Genomic DNA, 27,028 nt, shown 5'->3' on the forward strand with positions numbered 1-27,028 from the left:
ACACATCTGTAAAAACTTTATTTCAAAATCTTTTTATTCAACTGTTATTCAGCAATATACAATACAGTTTATAAACAAATGTCTTACCTTGTTTCCAATCTTCATTTAAAAATAAATATTATTGACAGTGAATATTAATTATGGTAAGATGTACCTTTTTAATGTCTCCAAAAGAAATAATTTAATTAAAAAAGAAAGAGGAAATCCAAAAAAATCTAAACACAATAATCTACTAAAAATATTTCCTTTCTTAGGAAGGGTTTGACCCAACATCTTTACATATTGTCATAAAGATAACTGCTCAACAGTTCGTGCAAAATGAAGAGTCAGAGGGAAGGTTTAGAAAAGAAAAAATATTACATTAAAATAGAGAAATCATAAGTGCCATGCACAGAGCAGGGCTTTACACCATAGAGTCTGGAAACTAGATGCATTATTCTATGTGGTTTACTTTCTTGTGGCATCCCCAAAAATATGTTTTTCCCCCCATGTAGAATTTATCATGCTTCTTTCAGTCTCTTTCTGTCCATCTTTAAAACAGTAGGGATTTCTTTGTCAGGGGTTGTGTTTGTTATTAAATAGGTTCCTTTCTGTTTGGCTGAGGAGCAGTGGAGGGAGCAGTCCGTCAGTGGTTTACTAATAAATGTACAAGCTTATGCAGTATTAACAGGGACATGTATAGGAGTGGGTCTGTAACATAAACAGGTCCTGTACCTAGAAGAGAAAGAGACAAGGGAGAGAAGGAGATTTGATTTTTTTATCTTTTCCAATATAGGAGATTAAATGCAAAAGAGAAATATAGGAAGATTCATTTTTATTACTTCAGTGCCAGGGGTCAGAAGCTTAATTTTAATAGTAAAACAGCATCCTCAAGCTATTCAACTCAAATAGCTTTTTCCTCCCCTTCCCAAATCTGACTCCACTGAGGTCATTTCATTATGTGCTACTAATGGTATGCCTAAACTTGGCTTCAGCCAAGTTACCAGCAATTGAGATTTCTATAAATACACCATAATCTGGTATATAGTTTCTTGAGAAATGACAGGTATCAACCACCCATTACTTTAGAGGGAAATGACAAATGCTGCATCTGTACTTCTTGATTAACAGGACACGAACCCATTCCGTTTGGAATGGGAACAGCAAGACCTTGACATCTTCTTTACCTTTTATGGGAAAGAGCAGAATTTTAAATTAAAAATGTGCTCAGGATCTATAGAAAAACAGAGGTCAGGTGTGGAACACATCTGTTCCTGTCAGCCTGTCCCAAGGAGAGCAGTGAGCTCACTCATGGGGCAGGACACGCTGAGGAAACTGCTCCCAGCAACCAGGGGCAGCCACAGCCACCAAGGCTGTCCCTGCCTCACACCCTGCACACCCAGATACTCCTCCAGTTCTATTTTCTAGCAAGGTGTGCTGGAAAGATACAAAAAGGTGAGCACACGTTTGCTGTGTGCACCGTGGTGTGCCGCTCTCTGGCATGGGAGGGCTGAGCCGTGGGGCCGAGGTCTCGTGGCCATGCTCAGCCAGGAGAGCAGGGACACAGGCACGAGGCTCTGCTGTCACCTCTGAAAAGGCCATTGCTGTGCTGCTGGCAAGGGCAGAGGCAGAGGAGGCAGAGGCAGAGGCAAAGGCAAAACAAGCCCTTTCCCTGGAGCAGCCCCATTCCCTGGAGCAGCCCCATTCCCTGGAGCAGCCCCATTCCCTGGAAAAGCCCCATTCCCTGGAGCAGCCCCGTTCCTTGGACCAGCCTTGTTCCCTGGAACAGCCCCATTCCCTGGAGCAGCCCCATTCCCTGGAGCAGCCTTGTTCCCTGGAGCAGCCCCATTCCCTGGAGCAGCCTTGTTCCCTGGAGCAGCCCCATTCCCTGGAACAGCCCTGTTCCCTGGAGCAGCCCCGTTCCCTGGAACAGCCCCGTTCCCTGGAACAGCCCCGTTCCCTGGAACAGCCCCGTTCCCTGGAACAGCCCCGTTCCTTGGAGCAGCCCCATTCCTTGGAGCAGCCCCATTCCCTGGAACAGCCCCATTCCCTGGAGCAGCCCCATTCCTTGGAGCAGCCCCGTTCCCTGGAACAGCCCTGTTCCTTGGAGCAGCCCCATTCCTTGAAACAGCCCCATTCCTTGGAGCAGCCCCATTCCCTGGAGCAGCCCCATTCCCTGGAGCAGCCCCATTCCCTGGAGCAGCCCCATTCCCTGGAACAGCCCCATTCCCTGGAACAGCCCCTGCCACTGCTGCAGGGCAGGACACGGATGCCTGGCACTCCCTGAGCGCGGCTCAGCCCGTGCAGACAAGGCCAGGCTGGGCCACAGCAGCTGCCTGGCCCAAATGCCCCCAGGGACACCTTCCTGGGCCACAGAGGAGCAGCTGTGCAGCTTCACCAGCATGGGATGGATGTGGGACAAAAGCAGGAGTCCAGTGGGAATCTGCCCTGCAGCTGAAGTGCAGAGGGACAGCTGGGGAGAGAGCTCCTCTCTGCTGAGCACCCAACCTACAGGAGTGACCAATGCCCAAAACACTGAGTGCCACCCACACTGTGAGAGACACTTTGCAAAGCATGAAAAATTTACATATAAGTTTTCTGTATCTCTGGAAAAGTAATCAGGGCACTTCTGTTTACGAAACTCTCTTCAGGCACGGTAATGTGAATACTTTAGTCTTGGTCTCTAGGACATGTGAGTGTCTCCCAGCTGTGGCATGATCAAAGGAAATGCCTCAAACAGTGCCTGAGCAAAGCACTGCTCTTGGGCTGGCTGCTCCAGCTGCCTTGTAATCTACACACACCTCACCAGCAATGCTGGAGCACGATTACCCAGCATCAAAACCAGAACACAGCAATGTGCTGTGCAACTTAGGAACTCAGGAAATGTCCCCACAGTGCTATCTCACAGACACCCAGACTGTGTGGTGATTATTTCGTTATTAAGGTTTTAATTAAATCCCTGCATGCACAAACACATGCTCAGGACTGCCTGCACAGTGACAGCAAGGTATTAAGATGAACACAGGATTTTTGTTTTGAAAACTGAAAAATCAGTAACAAATACAATTAACTCCAGCAGCTAAAGGAGATAGTTGCAAACTCATTGCAAAAAGACACGAGAAGTGTGTGCAGGGATGTCCCCTCTTCTGTGACAAGGCACAGCTGCAAGAAGGCCAGCCCAGGACAGTCCCCATGGGCTGTCACTGTCCCCTGAGGATGGCAGGGGCAGCCCGGCAGCAGCCAACACTCCTGGCAGCTGCACACAGCTCAGTGGTGCCACATTGGTGCCAATTCCACACCTGCCCAGCACTGCAGGGAAGAGCTGGCCTTGGATATTTATTATGATCAAACCTGAGGGTGCTGAGAAGCCATTCTTTCCCTGCCTTCAATGAACAGGGCTCGAGTCTGAGATGCTGCCAGCTGATCACACAGCGAGATGTGCTTTTGTGAGGGGGAATTCCCCTGGAAACAGAGAAACTCAACCTGGAGAAATGGGCTCTTGAAGCTCAAGTGTCCTCACCGCTGTGGTGCTGAAGGGCTGCCAGGAACACCAGCTTAGGATGGTTTCAGCTTTGAAGGGAAAGCAGCATTAGTCACAGCTCCTTGTGTGCCTGCCTACCAAAATCATTCCTATGTTGGGTTTACCTTTATGTACTGGTTTTAGTTTAAATTTCAGTGCAGAACTGTGAATTCAACAGTCCAAGTTTTGTCTTTTCCTTCTGTAGAAACTGCTGTTGTTTTTAACCTATATTCTCCATCTTCTCTGATGGCAGAATGTGAGTTCAGATTCTGCTAACAGAATCTCAGCAGTTAAATGAAATATATTTAAAAAAACTATTTGAAAGTGATTATTCTTACTGAACACCACATCCAAGCTTCCTTTTTCATACTGACTCAGTGCTGTTCTGCTCTAAGACTTCAGACAGTACTGGACACACAGAACTTCAGAATTCTCCTCCCTCTAAGTATAAGCAGACCAGAAAAAGAATTTCAACAACAAACTGAACTTAGTGTCCTCAATTCTGCTGCTACTGCAGTAGTAGAAGTCTTGACTTTTAGTTAATAAATTGCTACATCTGTAAATATAAGCAAACAAAATGTGGGCTTGAGCATGAGGCTCTGGGCACATGAGTGATCCAGGTGTGAGGACAGAGGGTTCTTATGCAGACCCCCTAAATCAGGAGTACACAGTTACTTGCAAACTACAGACACTTGGGAAAAACAATTCACTGATATTTGGAATATTTATTTGGTGTTCTGTTATTGCAAGCTTCTTTATCACTATACAGACTTACAACTTTGCTTTTAAAATATTTATATGCTCATGGCCAAAAGGGAAAGTCTACTACCATGCAGAACAAGAACAAATTATTCTCTTTGTGTATGGTGAATTGCTCTCTGGCATCCTTCATCCTTCTTTGCAATTTATGACATAATAGTGTTTTACTGTAGTTTTCTATTTAGTATTTTTTTATGCCAGAATTAATCACAGTTTGACTTAAAGCAGTTCAATCAAAAACAAACATTAATTAACCAAGTGACTTGTGACACCCAGAAAAAATAGGGATGATTCTTTTGCAAGCTATATTTAACCAATGGTCAAAACCCACAGCTTCCTGCAGTCACCTATTTTTCCTACTAGAAAGAATCTGAGAAGTCCTTTGATGTCTCTTTCTGAGATGGTGGTAAAATGCAGTGGCCCATATAATAAAAAGCTGAAAGACATCAGTAGCCTCTTTTCCTTGAAAGATGAGATAACACCTAAAATCTGACTGCCTATTGATGATGGAGCTGGGGCCCTGGCTGGCAGTGTCACGAGACATTTCTCTGTAGTGCTTTTATGCAGTGACCTGTTAGCCTTGGCCTATTTCCTTACAGAACAATGCCCAATTAAAGCCCTCAAACCTGGCATTTCATTAAGAGGTGGCCATATAGATTGATCTGTTCTATCAGTTCAGAAAATTTAGGCTGCACTTGATACATGTTCTTGTTCTGGTATCTATGAAAAAATGGAGTTTTACATGGGTTGCTAGTCAAGGATCATTACAAACCATAACCTCCTAGATAAAACAGATTCTCACTCACTGACATACATTTGGAGAATTTGCATTGAATTGAATTTTCCCAACTTCAGACCTAAGAGCTTCTTAGAAGTTTTTAATTGAAATGACTAAAGTCACTATAGACTTACTGAACCAAAGAGATAATAAGCTACACCCCATTAGAACTATTCCACAGTCTGAGACAAGATCTTACAAACTGTCTACACCCTTCCACTCGTAAGTACTTCCAGCACAATCCACACACTGCACTTGTGCTTTTTTAACCTTTTGTTCTGTACCTAATGCCTTTAAATTCCCACTCCTGCCCAGGAGATAATTCTCCAGGATGCTGTGCAGAAGTGCATGCAGAGCCTGTGCTGATTTTAGCAGACCCTCCCAGCTCAGCCCTGAGCCCTGCACGGAGCAGGAGGTGTTGTTGTTCAAAGCAGCACTGGTACCACAGAAAAACCACTGAGCTGTGGTGTCCCCAGAGCTCCTGGCTTTTGGTGGCTGTGGATCATCCAGCCAGGCACAGCCACAGACAGCTCCTCAGATGCCTTCTGGTGGAGCTAATTTCAGCAGTGCTGACTTCCCACATATTTATGAGCAACTGCACAGGCTCTGCTTGCCACCGAACCTGCCTAGAAGGCACGATGACAAAATTAGTTTTCTATCCACTGCAGTTTTTATTTATGATTCGCCGAGTTTTGGAACAGCTTTCCATAACTCATCTCAAGAAAATGCCTCACAGAAGTCAGCGTATGTTTTCATTTCTACACAACCACGCAGGTAGAAGCTTGTGATTCTGCTTTGTTCCTTCATCCATGACATCAAGGTTTTTAAGGTCAGGAGTAAATCTTCCCACACAGCCAGGTGAAACTACCAGCACTGCCCTCCACACCTTTCATGATAACGCCCACATTTCACTTCCTTATCCACACCACAACCTCAAACTCTCCAGGAAGCTGAAAGCAATTTCACTGGCCAGAAGACACTGACCAGAGTTTTGTAAAACTCATTATTTTAGGTCTTCTCAAATACACCTGAGTTTCACTGTTTCTCTACTTTCTCTCTCAAAATATCCACTGCAATATTTGGGCCCATATTTAGAGGTGAATTGCCAAAACCTCACATTACAAGAGTTACTGAAAGCCTCCTGTCCTGGTTTTGGAAACTCAACAGGTTTTAATATTTTAAATGAGATTCCATTTGCATTTGGAGTATTTAGCAGTCCTGAAAAGAGGACACTAAATTACATTAATTTACTTGCCCACACCTGTATCTATTTATATGCTGAGCTAAACTCACCTGAAAACAATGAGGTAAGGCAGAATTTAAGGCTTGATAACTCTACAGAAGTTGCATATAGAGCAGCACAGTGCAAAGTTCCTGACTAGGCTGAAAAATATGTGTATTTGAGGAAAAAGCCAATTCCTTGTAGCAGCCTGGTCCTTAATTTTGACTGTTCTTGATGTGACAACTCGAAAAGTTCACCTAGGACAGAGGACTGGTGTTTTAGTGGTTCAGTGTTTTAGACTTTTGTTTTTTAGCATGGTAGCAGTAAGGCTACAGATTAGAAAACAAATTGGTTGGAAATGAGAGAGAGAGGTGCAGTCATGCAAGGAAATGATGCAGAAATAAAAGTTTGGTTCTGATAAGAAGCTGAGAGAAGAAAAACATTCCTTCTGCAGTGTTGATTTTCTGAAGCACTGCAGTGCTCTGCTGGAATTCAGTGTGTGAGTGCCTGTGGGACAGGACAGAGGCAGTGGAACAGGAGCTGGGGATGTGCTTCTTAAGGCACCTGCAGCTATTGAGGTGCATTTTGATCTCAACAGAGCTCATTTTAGCTGAGACTCATTAAGGCCAAATTTTCCTTAAAACGTTAGTGCTGACAATCCCTGCCAAACATGCTGATGGTACACAGAGCAGCCAAGTGCTCTGTGATCCTCTGCAGAGGCTCTTCCCTCTCCTGGATCATAAGGACATCATTAGACATAAGGCACAGGATTAAATGGACAATTGGTCTGACCCATTCCACAGCTGCTGCAGCTCTGCAAGGCACAACACTTTTGTTTTAACAGCTATCACAAACAGGAATTGTTGAACTAGTGATGAATGCAGGGAAATCCATATCTGCTATGGAGCAAGAAATTATCCTATATTTATACACAAATACTTCTGGTGTTAGGTTCCCAGAGAAATAAGCAGTTTCATGGCCAAGAGACTGCCAAAAAACTATCTCCCACTAAAGTTACAAGAAATGGGGGTAACACAATATGGGAAATATTTTCCCTCAATCTCCTCATTTCCCTTCTGTGGTAGCCAGAAGTGTACAGAACAACCATAAGTTGTATAAGTTCTGGTCCATTAGTGCATTGGAGCTAATTGTCCAATTACAGCTTTAGCTTATGAAGTCCAATCCTTCTTGTTTTCTCTCTTTGGTCTGCTGTTGTTTATGCTCTTGGGTCTGAGATTGGGATCATTTGTCTTTGGTCTCCAGCTAGAGAGGGAATTGTTTTGTCTCCCTGCTCTGTGCACAGAGCTCACCAACCCCTAATAGGAAGCCCAAACCCTCACACTAAAGCAGCACAGAATCTGAAAAATATAAAAGCTTACCAAAGCCTCCCTCTGCTTCTTCAACCACTGCATGTGCCTGTGAACACCACTGAGGGCAGGCAGTGCCCACTGACAGCCCACAGCTGAGCTGAGGGAGCCAGGCCTTGGGAGCTGCTCCTGGGATCTCTTCCGCACTGGAGAGAGCCACACAAACCACCCAACCACACCACATCTCCACCTGGGAGAAATTGAAGTGTAACTTCAAGACAACAGCAGGAGTAATTTATAACGAGCTCCAAAAGGAAACACTGCTCCAGACGGTGTCAATGGAGAACAGAAATGCACCCTGAATGCTTAAAATGAGTAATTCATTCCATATAGATGATACAGTTCAAATTCTTTCCATTGGTGTGCATTTAAATAACCCAGTAACTTTCCTCTTTTAAGACCTGCAGCTGGTCTCTACTTTGTATTACCCTCACATAAACAGATTTCTGCTTTGGTATCTGTGGGATGATCTCTCCTTGCCAAACATCTTATTAAGACACTTAAACCATGCAACTATGAATTTGTCTTAATTTCCAGAATTTTCTGCTGTTCCATGATCTAAAATTAACTTAACAAAACCAAGAACCATTAATTCATTCCCTGAAAGTTGAATAATGAGACAGACAAAATTCTTTGTAATGAAATTTGGTGGAAAATGAATTCTAAATTAAAATACAGAGAAAAATAAGTAACTGCATGAGTGGTAGCTCAGGTGGGGAATAAGCAGCCAGTTCTATACTTCCTTCTTCTGCACTATTATGTGAGCAATTCTAGAGCATGTCCATACACATAAGTAGCAAAAGCAGAACTCAAACTGCTCAGATCACAAGGTAATGAAAAATACTGGGAGCTGGTTTTAGCTACTGAGCTTTGAAGCAAGTTTGGGGCATATGCTCAGGTTTTTGATTATAAGTAGGAGGACTAAAAAGTCATATTGCAGAAAAGCAGGCAAGCTAGATATGGTCACACAATTCCATAGGGACTTTATGAAAGGACTGACAATGAGTCCCACTGAAACACAGATTTCATATCCTGTAACTGATACAAGTTGTAAATATTTGCAACCCAGAAATAGACTATGACCCAGTGGTTCTTACTTCACTGCTTTTAGAGTATTTTTTACTTGATCAGGATTAGGAACAAGCTGCCAATGTAGTTGTAATTATCACTCCAATCAGAATTACTAAACTTAAGCAGATGCAAGTGCAGATTAAGGATTTTTTTTTTTTTAAATAACCCTATCCTGTCCATACTTAAAAAACCAGAGCTAAGTGCATTAGCAGAATGCATGATGACACACGGGAAATGGCTGTACTGAGAGCATGTGCCTGGAAAAAAAGCAGAGCCTGTGATTTCAATAAAAAAGGGATCATCTTTTTGCTGTAAACAAACAGCAGCATTTTGGGACTGACCCACAAATACAGAGACCCTCCAAATATTCCCAATGACTGATATTTTCTAGATGTTAACTGAAGTTAACTAAAGACTCTGCTGTGACTAGGTGTAAGGGGGGCCAAGCTTTGCAGAATAAGGCAGCAAGGGATTATTTGACAAAACTGTGGACATAGGATATTCTTCAGTACCCTCTGTACATGTGAAATCTCCAGCTCCTTGGTGTGAGAGGGATTCAGATTAGCAGGACAATTAAAAAAATTATAAAGCAGTAAACTATTTCTAATTATGTCAGTTTGATGAATTTTACCCATAGAATCACAGAATGAATGGGTGAGGCTGGAAAAGAGCTGTAGATGACCAAGCCCAGCCATGAGCTCAGCACCACCACGCTGAGCACCACTAACCCATGAGCTCAGGTGATAGATTGCCACGTCTCCTGAACTCCTCCAGCAGCACGGCAAAAAAACAGGTGTAGAAGACAAATGTCCATGAGGGAGCTCCCTTTGGAAGTCAGAGCCTCTCCCTGCTCACACAGGGATGTCGTGCTCCTGATGCCTCAGGTCTTAGCTGTTATATTTTTCAGATTCTGTGCTGCTTTAGTGTGTGGCTTTGTATTAGGGGATGGTGAGCTCTGTGCACAGAGCAGGGAGACAAAACAATTCCCTCTCTAGCTGGGCACCAAGGACAGCTGATCCAGATTTCCAGCCCACGAGCACAAACAACAGTAGACCAGAGAGAGAAAACAAGAAGGACTGGACTTCATAAGCTGAAGCTGTAATTGGACAATGAGCTCCAACACACTAATAGACCAAAACTTATAACAGTGAGAGACCCCGTGACCACTCGCCCATTTTGTGGCCATTTTAAGTTGTGCTTGCCCTCTTAATAAATCCCTACTTTACTGTTTGGCTGTGTGCAGTCTCTGTTCCAGGTGAGCCTGCCCTCCCAGCCGGGCAGGGCGGGAGCAGCTGCTGAGGGCAGGGCTGGTGCTCCGTGCTCAGCGAGCACAGCTCCCGCTGCAGCTCACACAGACCCCTCTGCTGAGCACGGCGCTGCTCTGCCAAACTGCTCTTCTTTCCAGCTAATAAAATTGCCTCCCAGCTGATAACAGCCTAGCAATATAAAGTGCTTGGTTGTTAGCTGCTGTTGTGACAAATAATACCATTCTGCTGACAACCCCATTTTTTCCAATACAAACCTACTTGAACTGTTTATTATTGACATATGGGACTGCTCTACCATTATCTAATTTTAAAAAACACATAGTAAACAGCAATAGTGAGCCTGACAGCATTCTTACTGCTTTACCAAAGCTAAATCAAAATCCAAAGCAACTTCTTTTTATTGCCAGCACAGTCCTGTAAGGCTCTCTTAAGTGAAAAGGAAACACCTACACAGGACTACTGTAAGATTCATTTCCTGGCAGAGGCTACTTTGTGTTTTCTTCCCAGCTACAGCCCACACTGCTAAAAACCTTCTCAAAACCAGTACCAGATATGTCTGGGCATTTCTTTGTGCCACCACTGCTGAGTTTTAAACTGTTAGGGACCTATATAAATCGACAGCACAGTTCCAGTAGTTTATACATCAATTAGTTTATACATCAGTAAAGCTGCACCGTTATAGCCGAGGTGGGGAGTGAGTAACAATTACTGCCTCTCATAAAAGACACAAAGTCAGCTGGTGCTGCAAACTAAGACTCCATCTGCAAAGTATCTATTGAAAAAATGTATAAAGAACTAGCACTAAATATTTATTCCTGCCCCAAATGCTGTTTGCTTTTGCAAAAACACATGTGGGTGCACCGAGCCTTTCTTCCTATCAATTTCTAATTCTCACTCACTAATGAATCAGTCTTATATAGAAATCTAGAGCAGTGTTAGATACAGCTTCAATATTCACTAAAAAGACCTGTAATACCCTCTTCATTGTGTTTAGTAATATTTTAAAAGATTTTTTCATCTGTAACTTAAAGATTTCAAAGAAATTCAAATAATATTTGGATTTCTTCAAGGGCACTGAACAGGCTGGAGTAGAATAGGTTAGTACAGTTTTGTCTGTCCTCTGGGGAACAAGCAAGAACCGCTGAAAGGAGGTTACTCAAATAAATTGCATTTCCACAGTACAAAAACACCCAGGCACAGCTTGTTTCTGCCCTAGATAATGAGGTGACACAGTACAGCAGTTAGTGCTTTTGTCCACTTCGAGAATTAATCCACATTACACAGACACAAAAGAAGATATTTGACCTCACTTGTCCCCAAAGCAGTCTAATTTGCCTAGATATTAAAGTGCTAGTGATGTGTATTTAATGAGAATTCTTTTTGCATGTTTATTATCCAGTGACATTTAGGAGGTCAGCCTGATAATTCAGTTATGGCCTCTGTCTTGCTACTTTATTTAATGTAAAGGAAAATGTGACGTGACCCAGGTTGCATTTAACTACAAGGAACATCAGAATTGAGCTCATACATGGTCTCATAAAATGCACAGGAGAAGTGGAGTAGACCCAGACATTACTGAGTGGGAAAGGCAGGGAGCCTGGGCTGAACAGCCTCACAGACTTTACCTCCTTGCTATTCCATGTAATGTTCATCTATCAAACACAAACGAGCTCCACAGGCTTGGCTCCAACTAGCAGAGAGTCATTAAAGCCCTGACAAAGGCAGCAGAGCCTTGAACTCAAACCTCACCCCAGAGTTAGCCCAAACCCAAGCACAGAGTGCCCCTGACCAGCCACAGCCCTGCACCAGCAAACCCCTGTGCTCCTCCTGTGCTGTCTGAGCTGCACAGACAGGTCTCTTGCTGCCAGTGCCCCACAGAGATCCGAGTGTCCACAATCTCCATGTGCCTGCAGCTGGGCTGGCCGTGCCTGCCCTGCCCTGCTCAGCACCACGGGGCTGCAGGGCTGGCACTGCTGCACTGCTCCTCCTGCCTCACACACAAAGGCTTTCAGGAGGGCAGGGACAGGCGTGGAGGGAAGGTTTGTGCTCTTCCGTGCCAGGACCACCTCACCTGTGCATAGCACATGAGCCTGTGTTCCTCCTAGAGCCTCTTGTTTCACACTCCCATTGTTGTTTATTTTATTTAAAGCTTTCACTCCTGAGCTTTGAGGCTGGAGATCAAACAAATAAAAGGGAATTTGGAAGCTGCAATGTCTGATCTACATTCTGCTCAGAAGTTAACTAAAAATTGCCCCCAAGCCAATACACAGGCACTCATTTTGGAGACCATTTGGTAGGATGTAATACAGTCAATTTCCCTCCCAGGAGGTCAGGATGGAGATCCTTGTTTATTACTGCACCATCAGATGACAAAGTTAGTCTCACGACTAAGGCACTGGACTTAAATTCAGAAGATCTGAAATTAAGTTTTCATATTTAATTTCACAACTGTCACACGACTCAACAAAGTCAGTTATTGTTCTGGTGTCACTTATCTGTCTCTCTCCTCTCTTGGACTACAAACTTCCTGAGACAGAGATGCTGTGTGATCACTTAGTGATGCTCTTGCATCCCCCCTACTCTGCCCAGTAAAAACCAGAGCATTTCCAAACAATAACAACTTGCACACTTTCACTAGCTCACCCCCATTTTTCTCCTACAGTGTAAGGTTCCATTTGTGTACAAGCATTTAAATTAAAAGCTCAATATTATTATATTTAGAACCACAGGGATGACTGCTTCTCTGATAGTGTTAAAAATGTTCTTGCCAGCAAATCTTTGTCTCCTCACAGCCCAAATCCCATTTTCCAGGCTTCCATGAGACCACAGCACCAAGTTTTTATATGGTTGTTTAAACATCACAGATAAAATTCTGTTTAAGTAGCTAATATTTGTGGCATATTGGTCAATTTTCCAGTTATACGGGATCTACTGCCTTATATACCACAATGCTGACACAGAATTCAGGCAAATACCATTTCTGATGATGTTCAAAACAATGGATTTTCTGTTTATACCCAGTTTGTCAGATGAGACTCTGTGCTCTTTAAATCATCTCAGTAACAGACACATTTATCCTGATAAATTCATGTTTCAGTTCACTTAGAAGATGTAAAGAATCACACTTTTCCATGGTGCATGGCTGGGGCAGCAGCTGAAGTCAACAAGAGCCCTGCAGGCACATCCCAATGGAGCATTTGATCTATAATCATGTTTATTGGAATCCAAGTACATAGAGGCCCTCTCTTACCACACTGAAAGCATTGGGAAGATTTCTATTGCAAGGAAAATAGGATTAGAGGCCAGTTCATGCAGGACACTGTAGCTAGTGCCATGCCATCAGCTCTCAGGCAGAGCTCTGCAGTGTCTTAAATGAGGATGTTTCTTAATCACTGATAGCAAATCCATTGTTCAACCACATTTCTGCCTTTATACAGAGGTAATATCCCTGTGAACAGTGAAAAGACTCAGAAATGCTAAGTACTGTAAATGTATCAGACCATTCAATTATTACACACAGATTTGGTGCAAGCACTTATCTGTATGTGTTATGGAGCTCAAAATAGGATAATGAGGCATGTGTACTACAGTGCTGGGCAGATATAACTCATGCAGCATCACAAGGTTAGGTCCTGCAGCCCAAACACCACATGAACAAAGATTTGGTTGGATTTGTTGGCCCTACTGGGTGGAAAACCAGTTACAACACTGCCTTGGGGGTGGACTCAAAACAGGGATTCCAGCTCCCAGAAGTAAATAAAGGGGGAAAACCCCATTTCCTATAAAGCAACTGCATTCTTTAAGGAGAACAATAATTACTGCAGCTCACTGTAGCTCTAAAGAACACCACTTTAACATACAAATGGGAAACTCAGAAGGTCTAAGATGTCATTTTCTTTTAGGACATTTAGGAGAAAGTTCAGTGCTTCTCCAACCCGAGTGGCAGCACTGGAGACCCCAGTCTTCCCTTTCCTCCTGCAAGCCCTCACCACGCTGACTGCCATGATAATATTTAATCCAGGTTTCTATGCAACATTCATGTCTAGGGAAGACTCCTTGCCTCTACTGAGGCTGTCTCTCAGCTTCAGACCAAATCCCTGTCCCAGACAGTCTTTCTAAAGGACCCAGGAGATGGGGACTGGGACAGCAGCAATCTGCTTCACAGAAGCAACCAAAGAGACATCTTGTGGTAACAAGACTCAGGCAGTTCTGGCCCAGAAAGCACCTGAATCAGGAATTTTTGAGGGTCAAATCCTCAGGTACAAATTGCCAAAGCCATGCTGTCATTGATGTTCTATTGATTCATAATTACAGGCAGCTCCAAACTACCACAGGAACAGAAATTACAGCAAACCAGGGAGAATCCTGTTATCCAGGGAGATCTTGATTCAAGCAGAGTGAAAAGGCATTATTTCTAAAGAGGACCATACCAAAATACATGAATAATTACCTCCCTCTTTTGGGGACAAAAGCAGGGGCTGGTTCACACCTTGTGAAGTCAGTACAGGAGCAGGAACAGTCTGACCTGGCTTTCTCCACGCTGGAGCTGCCACAGAGTGGCACTGTTCACAGAGACCTGCGTGCCCAGCAGGGAGCTCACAGCAGATTCTTGTTTAGCCACTTTTGTAGCCCTCAGCATCAGTCTCCACCTGGAGACCCCCACTAGATGTTTTTCTGTATTCTGCTGCCCTTCTCACTGATTTAAATCATTCAATTGCCTCCACTGCTGGCCACAACACTACCAGTTTATTTTCAGATTTTAATGCAGCCTAGAAATGATGCACAAGTGCCATATCCCAAAGCACAGACATGTAAAAAATCAGGACAGACAGCAGTTTAGCTGATCTGGGCAGGAGGGCTTGCCCTCACAGGCATATGTGACATGCTGTCTTGGCAGCACAGGCTCACATCCATCTGTTGACGTGGAACTGAGCCCGCTGCACTCCCACCGTCCTGGTTTAGTTCATGGGCACCACATGAGCTCTGGGTTCAGCAGGCAGGGTGCACAGTGCTGCAAGTCCTAAAGCCAGCCTCTACTGTCAGCATGGAAAGCACTGCAGGAATTCACACAGTCACAGAGTGGAGAGGAAACATGAGAACAAGCCCCGGCCCTGGGGTCCCAGGAGAAAAGCAGATATTTCCAAACAAAAAACGATAGATCACGAGCCTCTGGTTTAATTTCTTGGGGTCAGTGGATTCAGCAAAAGCAAAATGAACTTCTTTAAATGCCCACAAGCACCTGGAGTTAGATCTCAGGAACTGTCACCTTATCTACCACTAGACAGCAATGAACAACCAGCTCAGTCTTGGGAATGATGAGGAGAAAAATCTAACTTTCACATGCATTTCTGCAGAAGAAAGAAACTAAATTATTCAGAAAACAGGAAAAGGTAGTAGCCTGATAAAACACAGCACCTGTAAAGCATCAGCAGGTCACAGTGACCCATATAAAAATGATTTCCATTACTGTGAGCCAAAACCTGCAACTGCTTGCCCAGGAAGTGTGAAGAGGTATCTGGAAGAAGTGTGAACTTCCCTGCATGAAGATTATGAACCTGCGTCAGAAGAGGCTCAGCAGAGAGGGGAGCTCAGGGCCTTCCCTGCACAGTCAGTGGCACAAAACTGTTCCCCTTTTCCACAGATAACTTGGCAGGGACATTTGTTCAACATTAACTGACAGTGGCTGAGGGGAGAGCTGAAGCCCAGCCAGAGCAGCACCACACCTCTGAAGCTTGAAACACTTTTGCAATGCAGATTTAAGACTGTGTTCTTCATCCCAGACGTTCCTGTCATTGGATAAATAAAGGTTTATAACTGCCTTCTCTGGCAAACCACAGTATGGTAATGTGGCATTAATAACTTAATACAGTATTAACTGATAGACAATCAGTATTAGCATGATGTTTACATTTGGAAAACATTATAGAGCACTGTATCTCCAACTCTTATCCTGCCATTAATTCAGATGTGGAGCTCATTACACAGCAATTGACATTTCCCTTCTGAATCTGCTTCCTGCTCTGCACAGGCCTCACATCTGCTTGGGACAACCAGCCCTGTAAGCCACTCGCTGATCTGAATTCTCTGCAAATCCGAATTCTCTGCAGAACATTCATGGTGTTTCGCTCACTTGAGGCTGCAGCTACTGTTTCAAACACTGCACCCCAAAAACTGCAAGGGGGGGTTCTGCATGTGGGGTCCCCCATTGCACCCACCAAAGGGAGGCAGGGCCCAGCCTCGTACTCAGACCCATCTCCCCATCCCCGTGCCTGTGTTCGCTCCAGTCCAGACGCAAGGCACAGCCCCTAAGCGCCTTTGGGACACCCTAAGCGCCCTTTGCCAACAGCCTCGGGTGCAATTACTCAGTTTCAGCATCGCAGCGAGAGTCCCCACGGCAGCAGGGTCACAGTGCCCGACCCGCGAGCGATGGCAGTGCCGGGGCAGTGCCGTGCGGGACCGGGGTCCCTCCCGCCTGGGCTCCTCCCGTGCGGGCCCGGGGTCCGTCCCGCCGCGCCGTACCTGACCCGTGCTGCTGGCGGAGGATGGCGGCCTGCCCGGGCGGCGGCGATGCCGAGGAGGCCGCGGCCGTCGATGCGGTGGCGCTGGTGGCGCTGGTGGCGGTGCCGCCCGGGGCGGGGGCCGGCGGCGGCGGCGGGCGCTTGGCGGGCCCGGGCGGGGCCGTGGGGCGGGCGGCGGGGCCGTGGCGGCGCGGGGCGGCCCCGCTCTGGATGTGCGACACGGCCTCGGCCGCCTGCACGTCGGGCGGGGCGAAGCGGGACAGGACGCGCAGCAGCGCCTGAGCCTTGTGCTCCTGCGTCTCGTCGTCGCTGTAGTCCGACACGCGGCACTGGTAGACGCCCTCGTCCTGCCGCCGCACGCCCGACAGGCGCAGCCGGTGCGAGATGTCATTGCCCTGGACGCGGACCGTCTGCAAGAGAGGCACGGCCGGCACGGCCTCAGCACGGGCCCAGCGCCTGCCCTCCGCTGCCGGAGCAGGAGCCGGGCTGGCTCCCCCAGAGCAGCGGACAGAGCCCGCACCCCGCTGCCCAAGCCCCACCTCGCGGGGCTACTCACAACCAGCCCTGTCCCCATCGTCCCCGCGCCACCTCCCCGCTGTCACCGCCAGCTCTGCCACCCGCCCCCGCGGGGGCTCTGTCGCCCCCCGGCCCCCACGGACCGCCCCGAACCCCCCCGGGGAAAGCGCAGCCCCCGCCCGCTGCAGCGAGCCGAGCCCGGCTGGTGGCAGGGCCCCCTCTCCTGTCCCCTCTCCTCTCCCCTCTCCGTGTCCCCTCTCCTGCCCCGAGCGCTCAGCACCGCGGAGAGGGGCAGCGGCTCCCGGGCTCGTGGCAGGGACACGAGCGGGTGTCCTGCGGGACAGCCAGGGAACGGGGGCGCCTCAGGCCACTGGGGGTTGCAGAAGGCCGGGGGAAAAACGCAAGATTCTCCTCTGATTTGGCCCACAGCCCTTTTCCAACGTGGCTAAGGAAGGGCCACCTCCTCTGGATTTGCGAGGAATGAGACGTGACTGCAAAAGCAGCAACAGATGGTAACAGCGTCTTGAGCCGCGGCACAGTGAGGAGGGGAAACGTGCCACACTCCCGCCGTGCTGCAGGAGCGCGGCTGCCGCCGAGACCAGCTGCATCCGTGTGTCAGGAAAGGAGGGGGCATGCAGTGAATCCCACGCGCGTGGGAGGAGGGCTGTGCGCCCATCTCGAGCTGCACTTACGCTGATTTTAGTTGCATCCTTATTTGCTACCTAAAAGAACAGAAAAAAAGGGCAATTAGACTCAGCGCTGCCAGCACATCAACAGGATGCTCATATTCCCACCCCGGTGGAAGGACAGGACATGGATAGATGCAACTTTCTCAGCTTGCCATTCACACAGCCTGTGTGGCACAGGGCAGTTCCCCAGGTGATGGGGAAGGCAGCAAAGCAGTGCTCAGCCAGGGGGAGTGTTTGGGTAAAGTTCTCATGCTGCCCCACAGAAGCACTGCCTTCCCCAAGGGTGAGAACAGCAGCCAAAGCAATGCTTGTTGCATGCTCTGCTGCTCACAGTCACTGACAAACACTGGGGAAGACGCTTCACCAGCAGCACAGCAGGGAAGGGCTTGGGCAAGCTGGATGCTGCATGGCTCAGGGCAGAGCTTCAGTCCTGAAACACCCTGGGAGCAGGTGTCACGCAGCACATTTCATATCTGGTTATGTTTTTGTCTCCAGCCAACCACTGTAAACCTAAGTGATGCCTCAGACCTCACTGATACGCCTCTCAGGGAGACGGTCATCATTCTCCAGGCTTGCTCTGTCATCATTTATTGTAAAAGCAGCTCACAGTTTTTATATAAGGTTAAAGAAGACATTTAAATCCAAGCGATTTATTTCCCAGTCTGACAACTGACTTACACTTTCCCCAGCTAGGCGGCATCGCATTAGCTCAGTGTCTATATGCTTTGCATCTCTATTTGAGCTCTGCAGGAAAACAAGCGTGCCACAGAGAGGGAGCTGGCACGGGCACAGAGGCTGCCACGGGCCACCCTGCTGGCACAGAGGACAGCGCTGGAGAGGATGACATGTCCTGCACAGTAGGGCAGCACAGCCTCAAACCCTGCTTTACCCCACTCCTTGCACACCCCCGTTTGGCACCTGCAAGTTGTCTTTGCTCTGGTGGGGAGGTGCAGAATGAACTGGCTTATGCTGGGGAAATGCAGCTGAAAAATTCAGACTAAAGCCTGCCCTCAGACCAAGCAGCTTCCTAGGGGGAGGGCAAAAGGCACACAGGATTTAACTCTGCTTCATGCATTTTAATGGCTACATCTGACTGAAAACATCTTGCTGAGCTTCAGATATGGACACAAGTGTGGACGTGGACAAGTAACTGTCCCTTTGTAGGTGCAGACTGGTACCACGTTAATGTACCAACAGAGAGGTGTATCCCTCGTGCCTCTCTCTGCACTATCACTGAGCAGATGCTCTCCCACCTTTTATAGTGATTCCTAGCTCAGTCTAGCACTGGTTTTGGCTTGTCCACACTTCATACAACAGCTTTTCTTGGGACCTCATTGCTGATTTGCAGCAGAACATTTATCATTTTCTGTTTACAGCACTGATGTTTTTTCCTGACATGAAGTCCCTCATGGTGCATGCCCTGTACTCCTGCATTCCTCAAAGGCCCTGGGCATGCTGATGCTTCCTACTGGTGGCTGGCACTGGCCAGAGGAAGCACTCTGGGAATGCTGAGTTTATTCTGATCACTGTCTAAGCATGTTGCATTTGATGAAGGGATACATCTCCATAGCAATGTATTACCTTGCTCCTGCTGCCGGGGACACTGATGGCTAATTCGTGTGCAAGTTCTCGGGCTGGCTCTTTAAGGTACCACCACTGGATTTCCAAGGAGTAAGAGGTGGATCCGCTGGCTCGGAAAGCACAAGGCATCTCAATATCATCTCCCTCCCTAACAGTCACATCTTTGGGAACTTCAGTAAAGGTAGCTGGGAGGGGAAGATAGAGTTACAAGGGCTGGTTAACAAGAGAGATTAAAAGGCAAGATCAGTCCTTTTCAGTCTAACGTGAGCTGTTTCAGCTCGATAGCTGAGCGCTGACCGCGGCACAGGTTTCCTGGAGCCCACAGGGTGAGCAGAGCATCCAGGACTGCGCACCGGGGCAGGGCCGAGCCGGCCCCCGTCACCCTGCACCCGCGGCCTCAGCGGAAAGTTTGAAGAGAACTCAAAACCCCCTGGTCCTTCTAAGAAAGCCCTCGGGTTGATGCAGGCCACCGGTGTGGCAGTGTCCCCTCCCGCCGAGGGCGCGGGGACTGTCCCGGGCTGCGCGCCCGCCGCGCCCCGCTCCGTTCCGCTGCGCGCTGCCGGCAGCTGCGGCCCAACAACAGAGCCACCTTGTTCTGCCACAGCCAGAGCCAGAGGCAGAGCCAGAGCCCGCCCGGGCAGCTCCCTGCCCCCAGCCCCGCGCTGGGAACAGGCCGGGCCTGGAGCGACGGGCGGCTGCGGCTCGGATGCGGCCCCGCAGCCCCGACGGCCCCGCCGGCAAGTTGTGCCCGGAGCGGCCGAAGTTCCCCACTCACCAGTGACAATGAACAGCAGAGGAGCGTTGAACATCAGGTAACAAAGGGTGCAGAACAGCCCCCGACTTTCCATCGCATCTATGTGGGCTGCGGGCGGGGACCTGGCTGGGGGCGCAGCCGGGCACGCCTCAATCCATCGCACACAGCGGGCCGGGGCAGGGCTCCTTCCCAAAAAGCCAAAGCCTCCCGGCTAACCTCGCTTTGCGGAGAAGCAACTATAAAATCCACGGCCGGCTGCTCAAACTCGCTGGCGGGTGGAAGCGACGTTTCTGGGAATGCAGCAACAAAATCTCGTCCCGCTCCTTCTCTCCGCCGCGGGCGGGATTCAACTGCCCTGCGCTGCCTGGGGGCTCCCGCAGCCCGGGAGCGAGGAGGCGACGCCGGGCGCCTCTCCGAGCCCCATCCCACGATGGTCGCGGCGATGTCCAGCGAGGCGGCGGCGGCAGGGACGAGCCTCCCCTCCCTGGAGCGCCCGGGCAGCGCCCGCCGTGCGCCCGTCGCGGGCTCTGCCCCTGCGCGGGGAGGCGGCGGCGGCAGCCCCAGCCCCAGCCCCAGCCCGAGCCCGCCTCTCCCCGCCCGCCCGGCCGCTGGATCCCGGGGATGCGATGGATGGATGGATGGATGGATGGATGGATGGATGGATGGATGGATGGATGCGCGGCCCCGGCCGCAGCTGCCCCGCGGGCCCGGCCCCGCACCGCCCCCCGCGCCAGGCCCCGCCCGGCGCCGCCCCGGCCCCGCCCCGGCCCCGCTGGGGCTCCTCGCTCCTCTCGGCTCTGCCGCGGCCCCCGTGGGGCTCTCTCGCCGCCCCGGACCCGCCCCGGCCCCGCTGGGGCTCCTCGCTCCTCTCGGCTCTGCCGCGGCCCCCGTGGGGCTCTCTCGCTGCCCCGGACCCGCCCCGGCCCCGCTGGGGCTCCTCGCTCCTCCCGGCTCTGTCGCGGCCCCCGTGGGGCTCTCTCGCTGCCCCGGCCCGCTCCGCTCGGCCCGGCTGGCGCTGGCAGCACCTGCGAAACACCTGAGCCCGCAGCAGCGAAGCCGCGCTGTTGCGGCGCCCCCATCCCCGCCCGGGCTCCTCCCGGAGCGCTCGGCTGCTGTCAGCCTCCCCAACTCGCTGCGTTTGGTACTTGGTAAAATACATTAAGGAAAAAAACCCCAACAAAACCCACTCCTATTGATTTAGGAAACAGCATCATAACAAGAAAACGTTTCCATGGATCAGCTGTTTCTCAGGGTAATGTCCCAATTAAAAAAATAGAAGCGTGGAAAGTCATCAGTAAAGTCATTACAGTGAGTATAAATAATAAGCAGAATTTGATTTTTGCAGTAACTAATGTGAGGGAGCTGTATTTTAATGAATTTTAGGTGCATTTCTAAAATATTTGCCCTTCCCCCTCACCCCGGAAATTCCATTAAAAGTCTCCATTTTGTTCAGCCACAACTTAATTCAATCACTGTGATGGCCTGGGATGTGTGTTTTAAGATCCGCAGAAAATTTCCTTTATATTTTTAATGGTTTCATTCTATACCATTAAAAAGATGCATGATGTGTCATCTGGATACACAAGATTGCTATGGAACAAAATATTTGGGAACATTCTCTTTTTGAATAACTAAATCAGACCAGCTTTGATTTATTCTCCAGCTCCCCATCTACCTCCCTGTCCCATCAAAAATCTCTGGTGGAGATCTCTGGACCCTGCCAGCTGCTGGCTCCCTGCTAGGAAAATCCACCTTTGCAAGGCTTCCATCAGGAACTTCCAGTAAAATTCACACAGTCCTGAAGAATACCCAAACTGCATCAAATCAATATTTCTTGCTGGAAAATTTTTTCTTCAGAGCATTTTCAGCCATTCCTACTGATCTTACCGTGACTTAAATCCTGTGACAGTCCTCTGGCAGGTCTATGACAATTTGCCTGAAGAGCAACTTGCCTTTCTCCAGATTGGTTACTGGGAGCCTAAATCCTGCCCCAGGCAGGGCCAGTTCCCCAGGCAGGTGGAGTTAGCCCCCACCAGTCAGAGAAACTTATTGTGATTACTAGTTAACACTGTTTAATTAAACAGTGTAATAATTGCTGACACTCTGTGTTTTCACCCAAAAGCTCAGTGTGCCTCATCCAGCATTATTCCTTTTTTCACATGTGGTCTCGGGCCACCTCTCACTGCAGGGTTTTATTGTCACTGTGCCAGAGTGCCCAGGCAGTGCTGCACCCACAGGACATGAAGAGGGCAGGGAAAGGCCATCAGGACAGACACACCTGAAAAAGCAAATCCAGCAGCCTCTCTGCTCAGCAGCACAAGTCTCCCAGCCAAATCCCAGGAATGGGTTAAGTTGATCTTCTGCTAGAGAGGCAATTCCACAACTTTGTGCCCTCCGCACAAGGATTGATTAGAAAGCTCCTCTTGGATAAGCAGGATCAAAACAAGTAATTTTTATATCAAATGGCTAGTGACAAATCATGTTTTAAACACTTTTACTCAAGTTTTTATTAAAATTGATGTTTAAAAAGTTTTTCTGAGATTGCAACATTGTGAAAATTTACAACAGCTGGGAAGGTGAAAATACCCAGTTTATGTTAAGTGAGTTTGGGTTCTTAGAGATAAAAAATACGTAATAAAAATGAAAAGGAAAGGCAAATGCATTTAAACTTAGTTCTATTTTAATAAATTTAAGGTTGTTATTGTAGTGGTAGTGTTGGTTAAGACTATTCTATCTTGAATGGTTCTCTCAATATATAACACTAAACCTTCAGCTCTGCTGTATTTACTACCCTCTAAGTTTGATTTTATGTGAAGCAGCTGACACTGAAGTGCTGATATCTTGGTGTTCAATTAAAGTAAGGAATAAGAAACACAACAGTGTGGTTTTCACAGTCTCAAGTCAGAGTAATCCAAGACTCTTTTTATGTTCTCCTGCTAAAACTATAATGAGGGACTATGGTGCTCTACACTCACTAGCAAGTACTCTGTGCAAATCATCCTGCTCTTAGGATCATAACAGCATGTGAAGTCATTTATTGATTCAACCCTGCTAGCAAGAGGGACTTGTACAACAAAAGCTCTCACCTGCCTGCCCTCTTACCCCAACCAGGTGATGAATGGCAGAATGTCATAGGGAGAAGCTCACTTTGTAGGTGCTGATTCTGCAGCATCATCCAGCAATTCTCAGAAATCAGGGACACTATTCAGGTGCTTAAAGTAAAGGCCATGCTTAGTTAATGACCTTATTTTTTTGCTGCAGCTGTCTGTATGGCAGATAGGTAACAATATTTTACACTTGGGCAAACTGAAGTTGGGTGTTTTAATGGAGAAATCCTATGGCATTTCCATAGTATTCCACTTCCAAATCAGAGGTAGTGGCAGACCTCTTTTGATGCTGTTGGACTCTGTTTTACAGGAGCTCATGAAATCCCCTAAGTGGCTCCAGCACTGTGTAGCTGATTGCTTTGAAGAATGTCTGTAAATTCTCCCTGTAATACTTTAAAATGACTAGCAGCTCCTCTGTTTGAATGACCAAAATACTTTCTAATGGCTGCTGGAGGAGCCTTCTCTCCTATTTGGAGTTAATCCACTCAGAAATTAGGGCAGTGCAGATTACCTTTGGAAAGGAGAAAGCTGCAAAAATGTCCAAATTCACACACACAAAGCATGTGGGATGAGACATACTTTGAGCTGGTGTAACATTCTTGATGTGACATCCCTGCCATATTTAAGTAATATTCATCTCTTCCCTAAATCCTCTGGCAGAAATAAGCCCTGTTCAACACTCTATTCTTAGATTTTTGTCAGGCTTTTTTTCCTCCTCATTTTCCTCATTAGACTGACATGTTTTTGTAGTCACAGGAGCCAATTTTGCTTCTAGTCACAGAAAGTGAATGCCTTTGCATGGACCCCTGTGGGCATGGAGGGCTGGAGCAGACAGTGCTGTCCCTCACAGCTCCCATGAGGGTTCCAGCCCACTCTGGGGCTCAGGGTGCCCCCCTGGAACCTGAGTGTGCTGTGGCTGAGGGGCTTCTGCAAACTGCATTTGCTGTAGAAAATAGGTGAGGGGCAGAAAAGAATATAGGATGTAAAGACACCCAAAAAAGCAAAAGTAGAGAGATGCTAAAATGCTCACATCTCTGCTTCCAGCACAGTGACCTTCACTGTGGAGCTTCTATCTCAGAGCAGCTCATAAAAACAGGCTGGCAACTGCCACCCTGGTTGCCTTTAAAATGTCACTGCTTTAACATCAAATCAGGAGGTATAATTGCCTTGTTTCTGCTTTCTCCCCACCCTCAGTGGGATTCCAGTCCCATCAGGATTCCAGTCCTGTTCATGCCCAAAACAATCCCTGTTTTGGGCATGATATAATGTGAACACCATATTTGTGTTCCTGGAAGGAGTTTGTAAAAGGTCATAAAAACTGCAAGTTCAAAGGGCTGGATTGTTTTCAATACACTCCATGAATTTCCCATTTCCCATCTGCAAGCAGGGACTGCATGCCTTGAAGTTATTCCAGGATCCAGGTGATAGTCAGAAGTCTAACACAGTATCTGAGAAAGAACTGATTGGTGTCGTATGAGGAAATTCAGGGTTAAAACTGGCAGACTGTGCTACCTCTTTGGTTTATTTATCCTCACTCTGGACAAGTGACATTTCCACCACAAAACTCTATTTAACTTTCCATGAAACTGATTAAGGTGGAAAGCATGTTTCTGCATTCTGGCCAGGCTCACTTTATGCAGCCAATGCATTTTTAATTAACTTTAGTTTCTACTTTTGCTTTCTTATCTGACATTCTTTGTTAAATGATCTAACAGGATGAGACACTCATGCAGAAACATATGGAAAGAGAGGACAACATCTTCATAATAATGCAACAAAATCTCACATTCTGGTACACCATGCTTACAACAAAACCAAAGACAGCCAGAAAGGCAGATTATTCCACCTTGTAAAACATACCTGAAATTCATAGCATATAGCCTGTTTTAATAAAAGATGGTGCTGGCTGTCCAACAGACTGGGGTATAAGATGGCATGGGAAGAAAACATGTAAAAATTGTCATCTGTCAGGTCCTTCAGCACGTGGGGCTGGCATTTGGCAGCTCAGCCTGCAGCAGATGGGAGCTGCTGCTCCTCCACTGCTCAGTGCAACCCCTGCATAGCAAAGGGATTGAGCAAATTTATTGGGAAGAGCTTGAGTGAGGTGGATCACCCAGAGGCTGAGAGAGGAGTAAAAGCCAGCTCAGCTCAGTCTTGGGAATTAGAAAAAGTACTCAGCTTTGCAGAAGTGTGCTAAGTGCAGGGTAGCAGCCAAAATTCCACATTACCAGGAGAGGCTCTGACTCCAAGATGTCCCAGCAGTGCCCAAGAGAATGTAGGTGAATCTTTTTGACTCTGAAATGTCTCTGCCTACACACTGTGGTTACTTCCTGGGAGTAAAATGTTTCACTTGTACCAAGATCTTTAGAAATTATATTAGATCACCATATCTAAGTCCAAGAGAGAACACCTCTGAGTTAGCCAATTCCTTGCATTTCCCACTGTGCTCACAGATATTCATAACATCTCCCACATAGAAAACCAACATATATTTGATCTCAGAGAACTCCCAGCAGCTCATAAGGAAAGAAATCCATGTAAGCAACCAACAGATCTGCAGCAAACTCTTAAACACTTAGGCATCTCAGCTCTGCAAGTGTTTCTGTGACCTGCAATATAAATGTCTCAACAGCCTCCAAATGTAAAGGGGGGAGGAGATGTACCTGCTGTGCAATATTATAAAGAAAAATATATGTTCTCCCATGTGAAAAACCAGGGAGTTTGCTTTGCTTTTAAAAAAAGCTAAGGTTGTTTTGTGTTTCCTGTACATTATTTGCTTTTCCAGGATCACATCATGCTGGGCTCTCCACTAGGATGAAGCTAGGAAATCTAAAGGATGAGAAATTCAAGTCACATCTCTCCAGTTCTTTGAGAGAGATTCAATGAGTGACTGGAGAATTAGTATAATTACTGCTACATCACAGATACTAAGCAAATAAAGCCTGATTAGTAGAGGTGGGGAAGTGAGTTTTATTTGCTTAGGATACATGGTTTATTTTCCTTTCCTTATTTTTTTTAAATAATAAATACTTGATAAACAATTGGATGGCAAACAGTTACCATTAGAAAGTCATCTCTTGCATCCCTCTGGTCAAGCTGAAGCTAAAGCTGGTGGAAAAGCTTCAGTTTAAGCATGGTTGAATTAGGTTTCCTGATGTGGCTGCCAGGTAGCTCAGGAATGAGGCGCTGTGGGTGAGAGGAACCTGCTCCTGCAGAAGGCAGGGAGCAAGCTGAGTCAGCAGGATTGCACATCCTCTGCAGAGTGATGGCCTCTGATCCTCACCAGCTACAGGGGCAACCCTCTGTGCTCACCTGGGGCCTGCCACCAGCACCAACTGTTATAAAATCTCTTTAACACACAATGCATTTTATTTTATGTAGGTCTCTATTTATATAGAGAGACATAGTGTCTCTATGTAGATATGTGGTATTCAGAATTGTGCTTTAAATGATTTATAAGATTTTCTGTATTAAATACCTTTTTAAATGGCACTTAAGCTGTGAGAACAGAAGGGGATACTCCAAATGGATGTGGGTTACTGCAGCTGGCAGTTTGGGGTTTGAGTCCATAGCACATCAATGTGCCATGTTTTGGGTGAATGAGATAGCAAGAGAAAAGGTGTTGACAGTGGGAATCTGGTGAGCTGGTAAAGCCAAAATCATGACCTTTGTTAAATCAGTGTGACCAGGAGATGTCCAGAAATCCCATCTTTCCAATTAATACCAGAGCACAAAAGATCAGAGTGCAAGGAAATGTTCAAGTGAACCAAGAATCTTATAGCACACATAAAACACATACAACATGGGAAATCATATTGGGTGCAAATATGTGGACTGATAGCACAGAAAAGCTTCTAGGTGTTCAATTAATTTTCCTTTACGGATTAAGAATACATTTA

General features: G+C 47.1%; 1 protein-coding gene across 1 annotated transcript; it reads right to left on the reverse strand.

Annotated features, from left to right (window-relative positions):
* Window positions 1-16: 16 nt before the first annotated feature.
* Window positions 17-20,476, reverse strand: VSTM2B (V-set and transmembrane domain containing 2B). Its single transcript, XM_063167709.1, has 5 exons — window positions 20,044-20,476; window positions 19,269-19,453; window positions 17,691-17,720; window positions 16,484-16,892; window positions 17-714 (listed from the first exon to the last, which is right to left on the reverse strand). Exons 1-5 carry the CDS (start codon window positions 20,114-20,116, stop codon window positions 626-628), a joined length of 786 nt encoding a protein of 261 aa, XP_063023779.1. The 5' UTR covers window positions 20,117-20,476; the 3' UTR covers window positions 17-625.
* Window positions 20,477-27,028: the final 6,552 nt, after the last annotated feature.

This window comes from Melospiza melodia, chromosome 13 (genome assembly GCF_035770615.1).
Source record: "Melospiza melodia melodia isolate bMelMel2 chromosome 13, bMelMel2.pri, whole genome shotgun sequence".
In the NCBI taxonomy this organism is placed as follows: Eukaryota; Metazoa; Chordata; class Aves; order Passeriformes; family Passerellidae; genus Melospiza; species Melospiza melodia.

Coding starts and splice junctions, on each gene's coding strand:
- VSTM2B (XM_063167709.1), bottom strand. CDS start 20,116: ATGGAAAGTCGGGGGCTGTTCTGCACCCTTTGTTACCTGATGTTCAAC. Junction 16,893..17,690: donor AGGATGCAACTAAAATCAGC/GTAAGTGCAGCT, acceptor CCTCTCTTGCAG/ACGGTCCGCGTCCAGGGCAA. Junction 715..16,483: donor CCGCCAGCAGCACGGGTCAG/GTACGGCGCGGC, acceptor TTTCTCTTCTAG/GTACAGGACCTGTTTATGTT.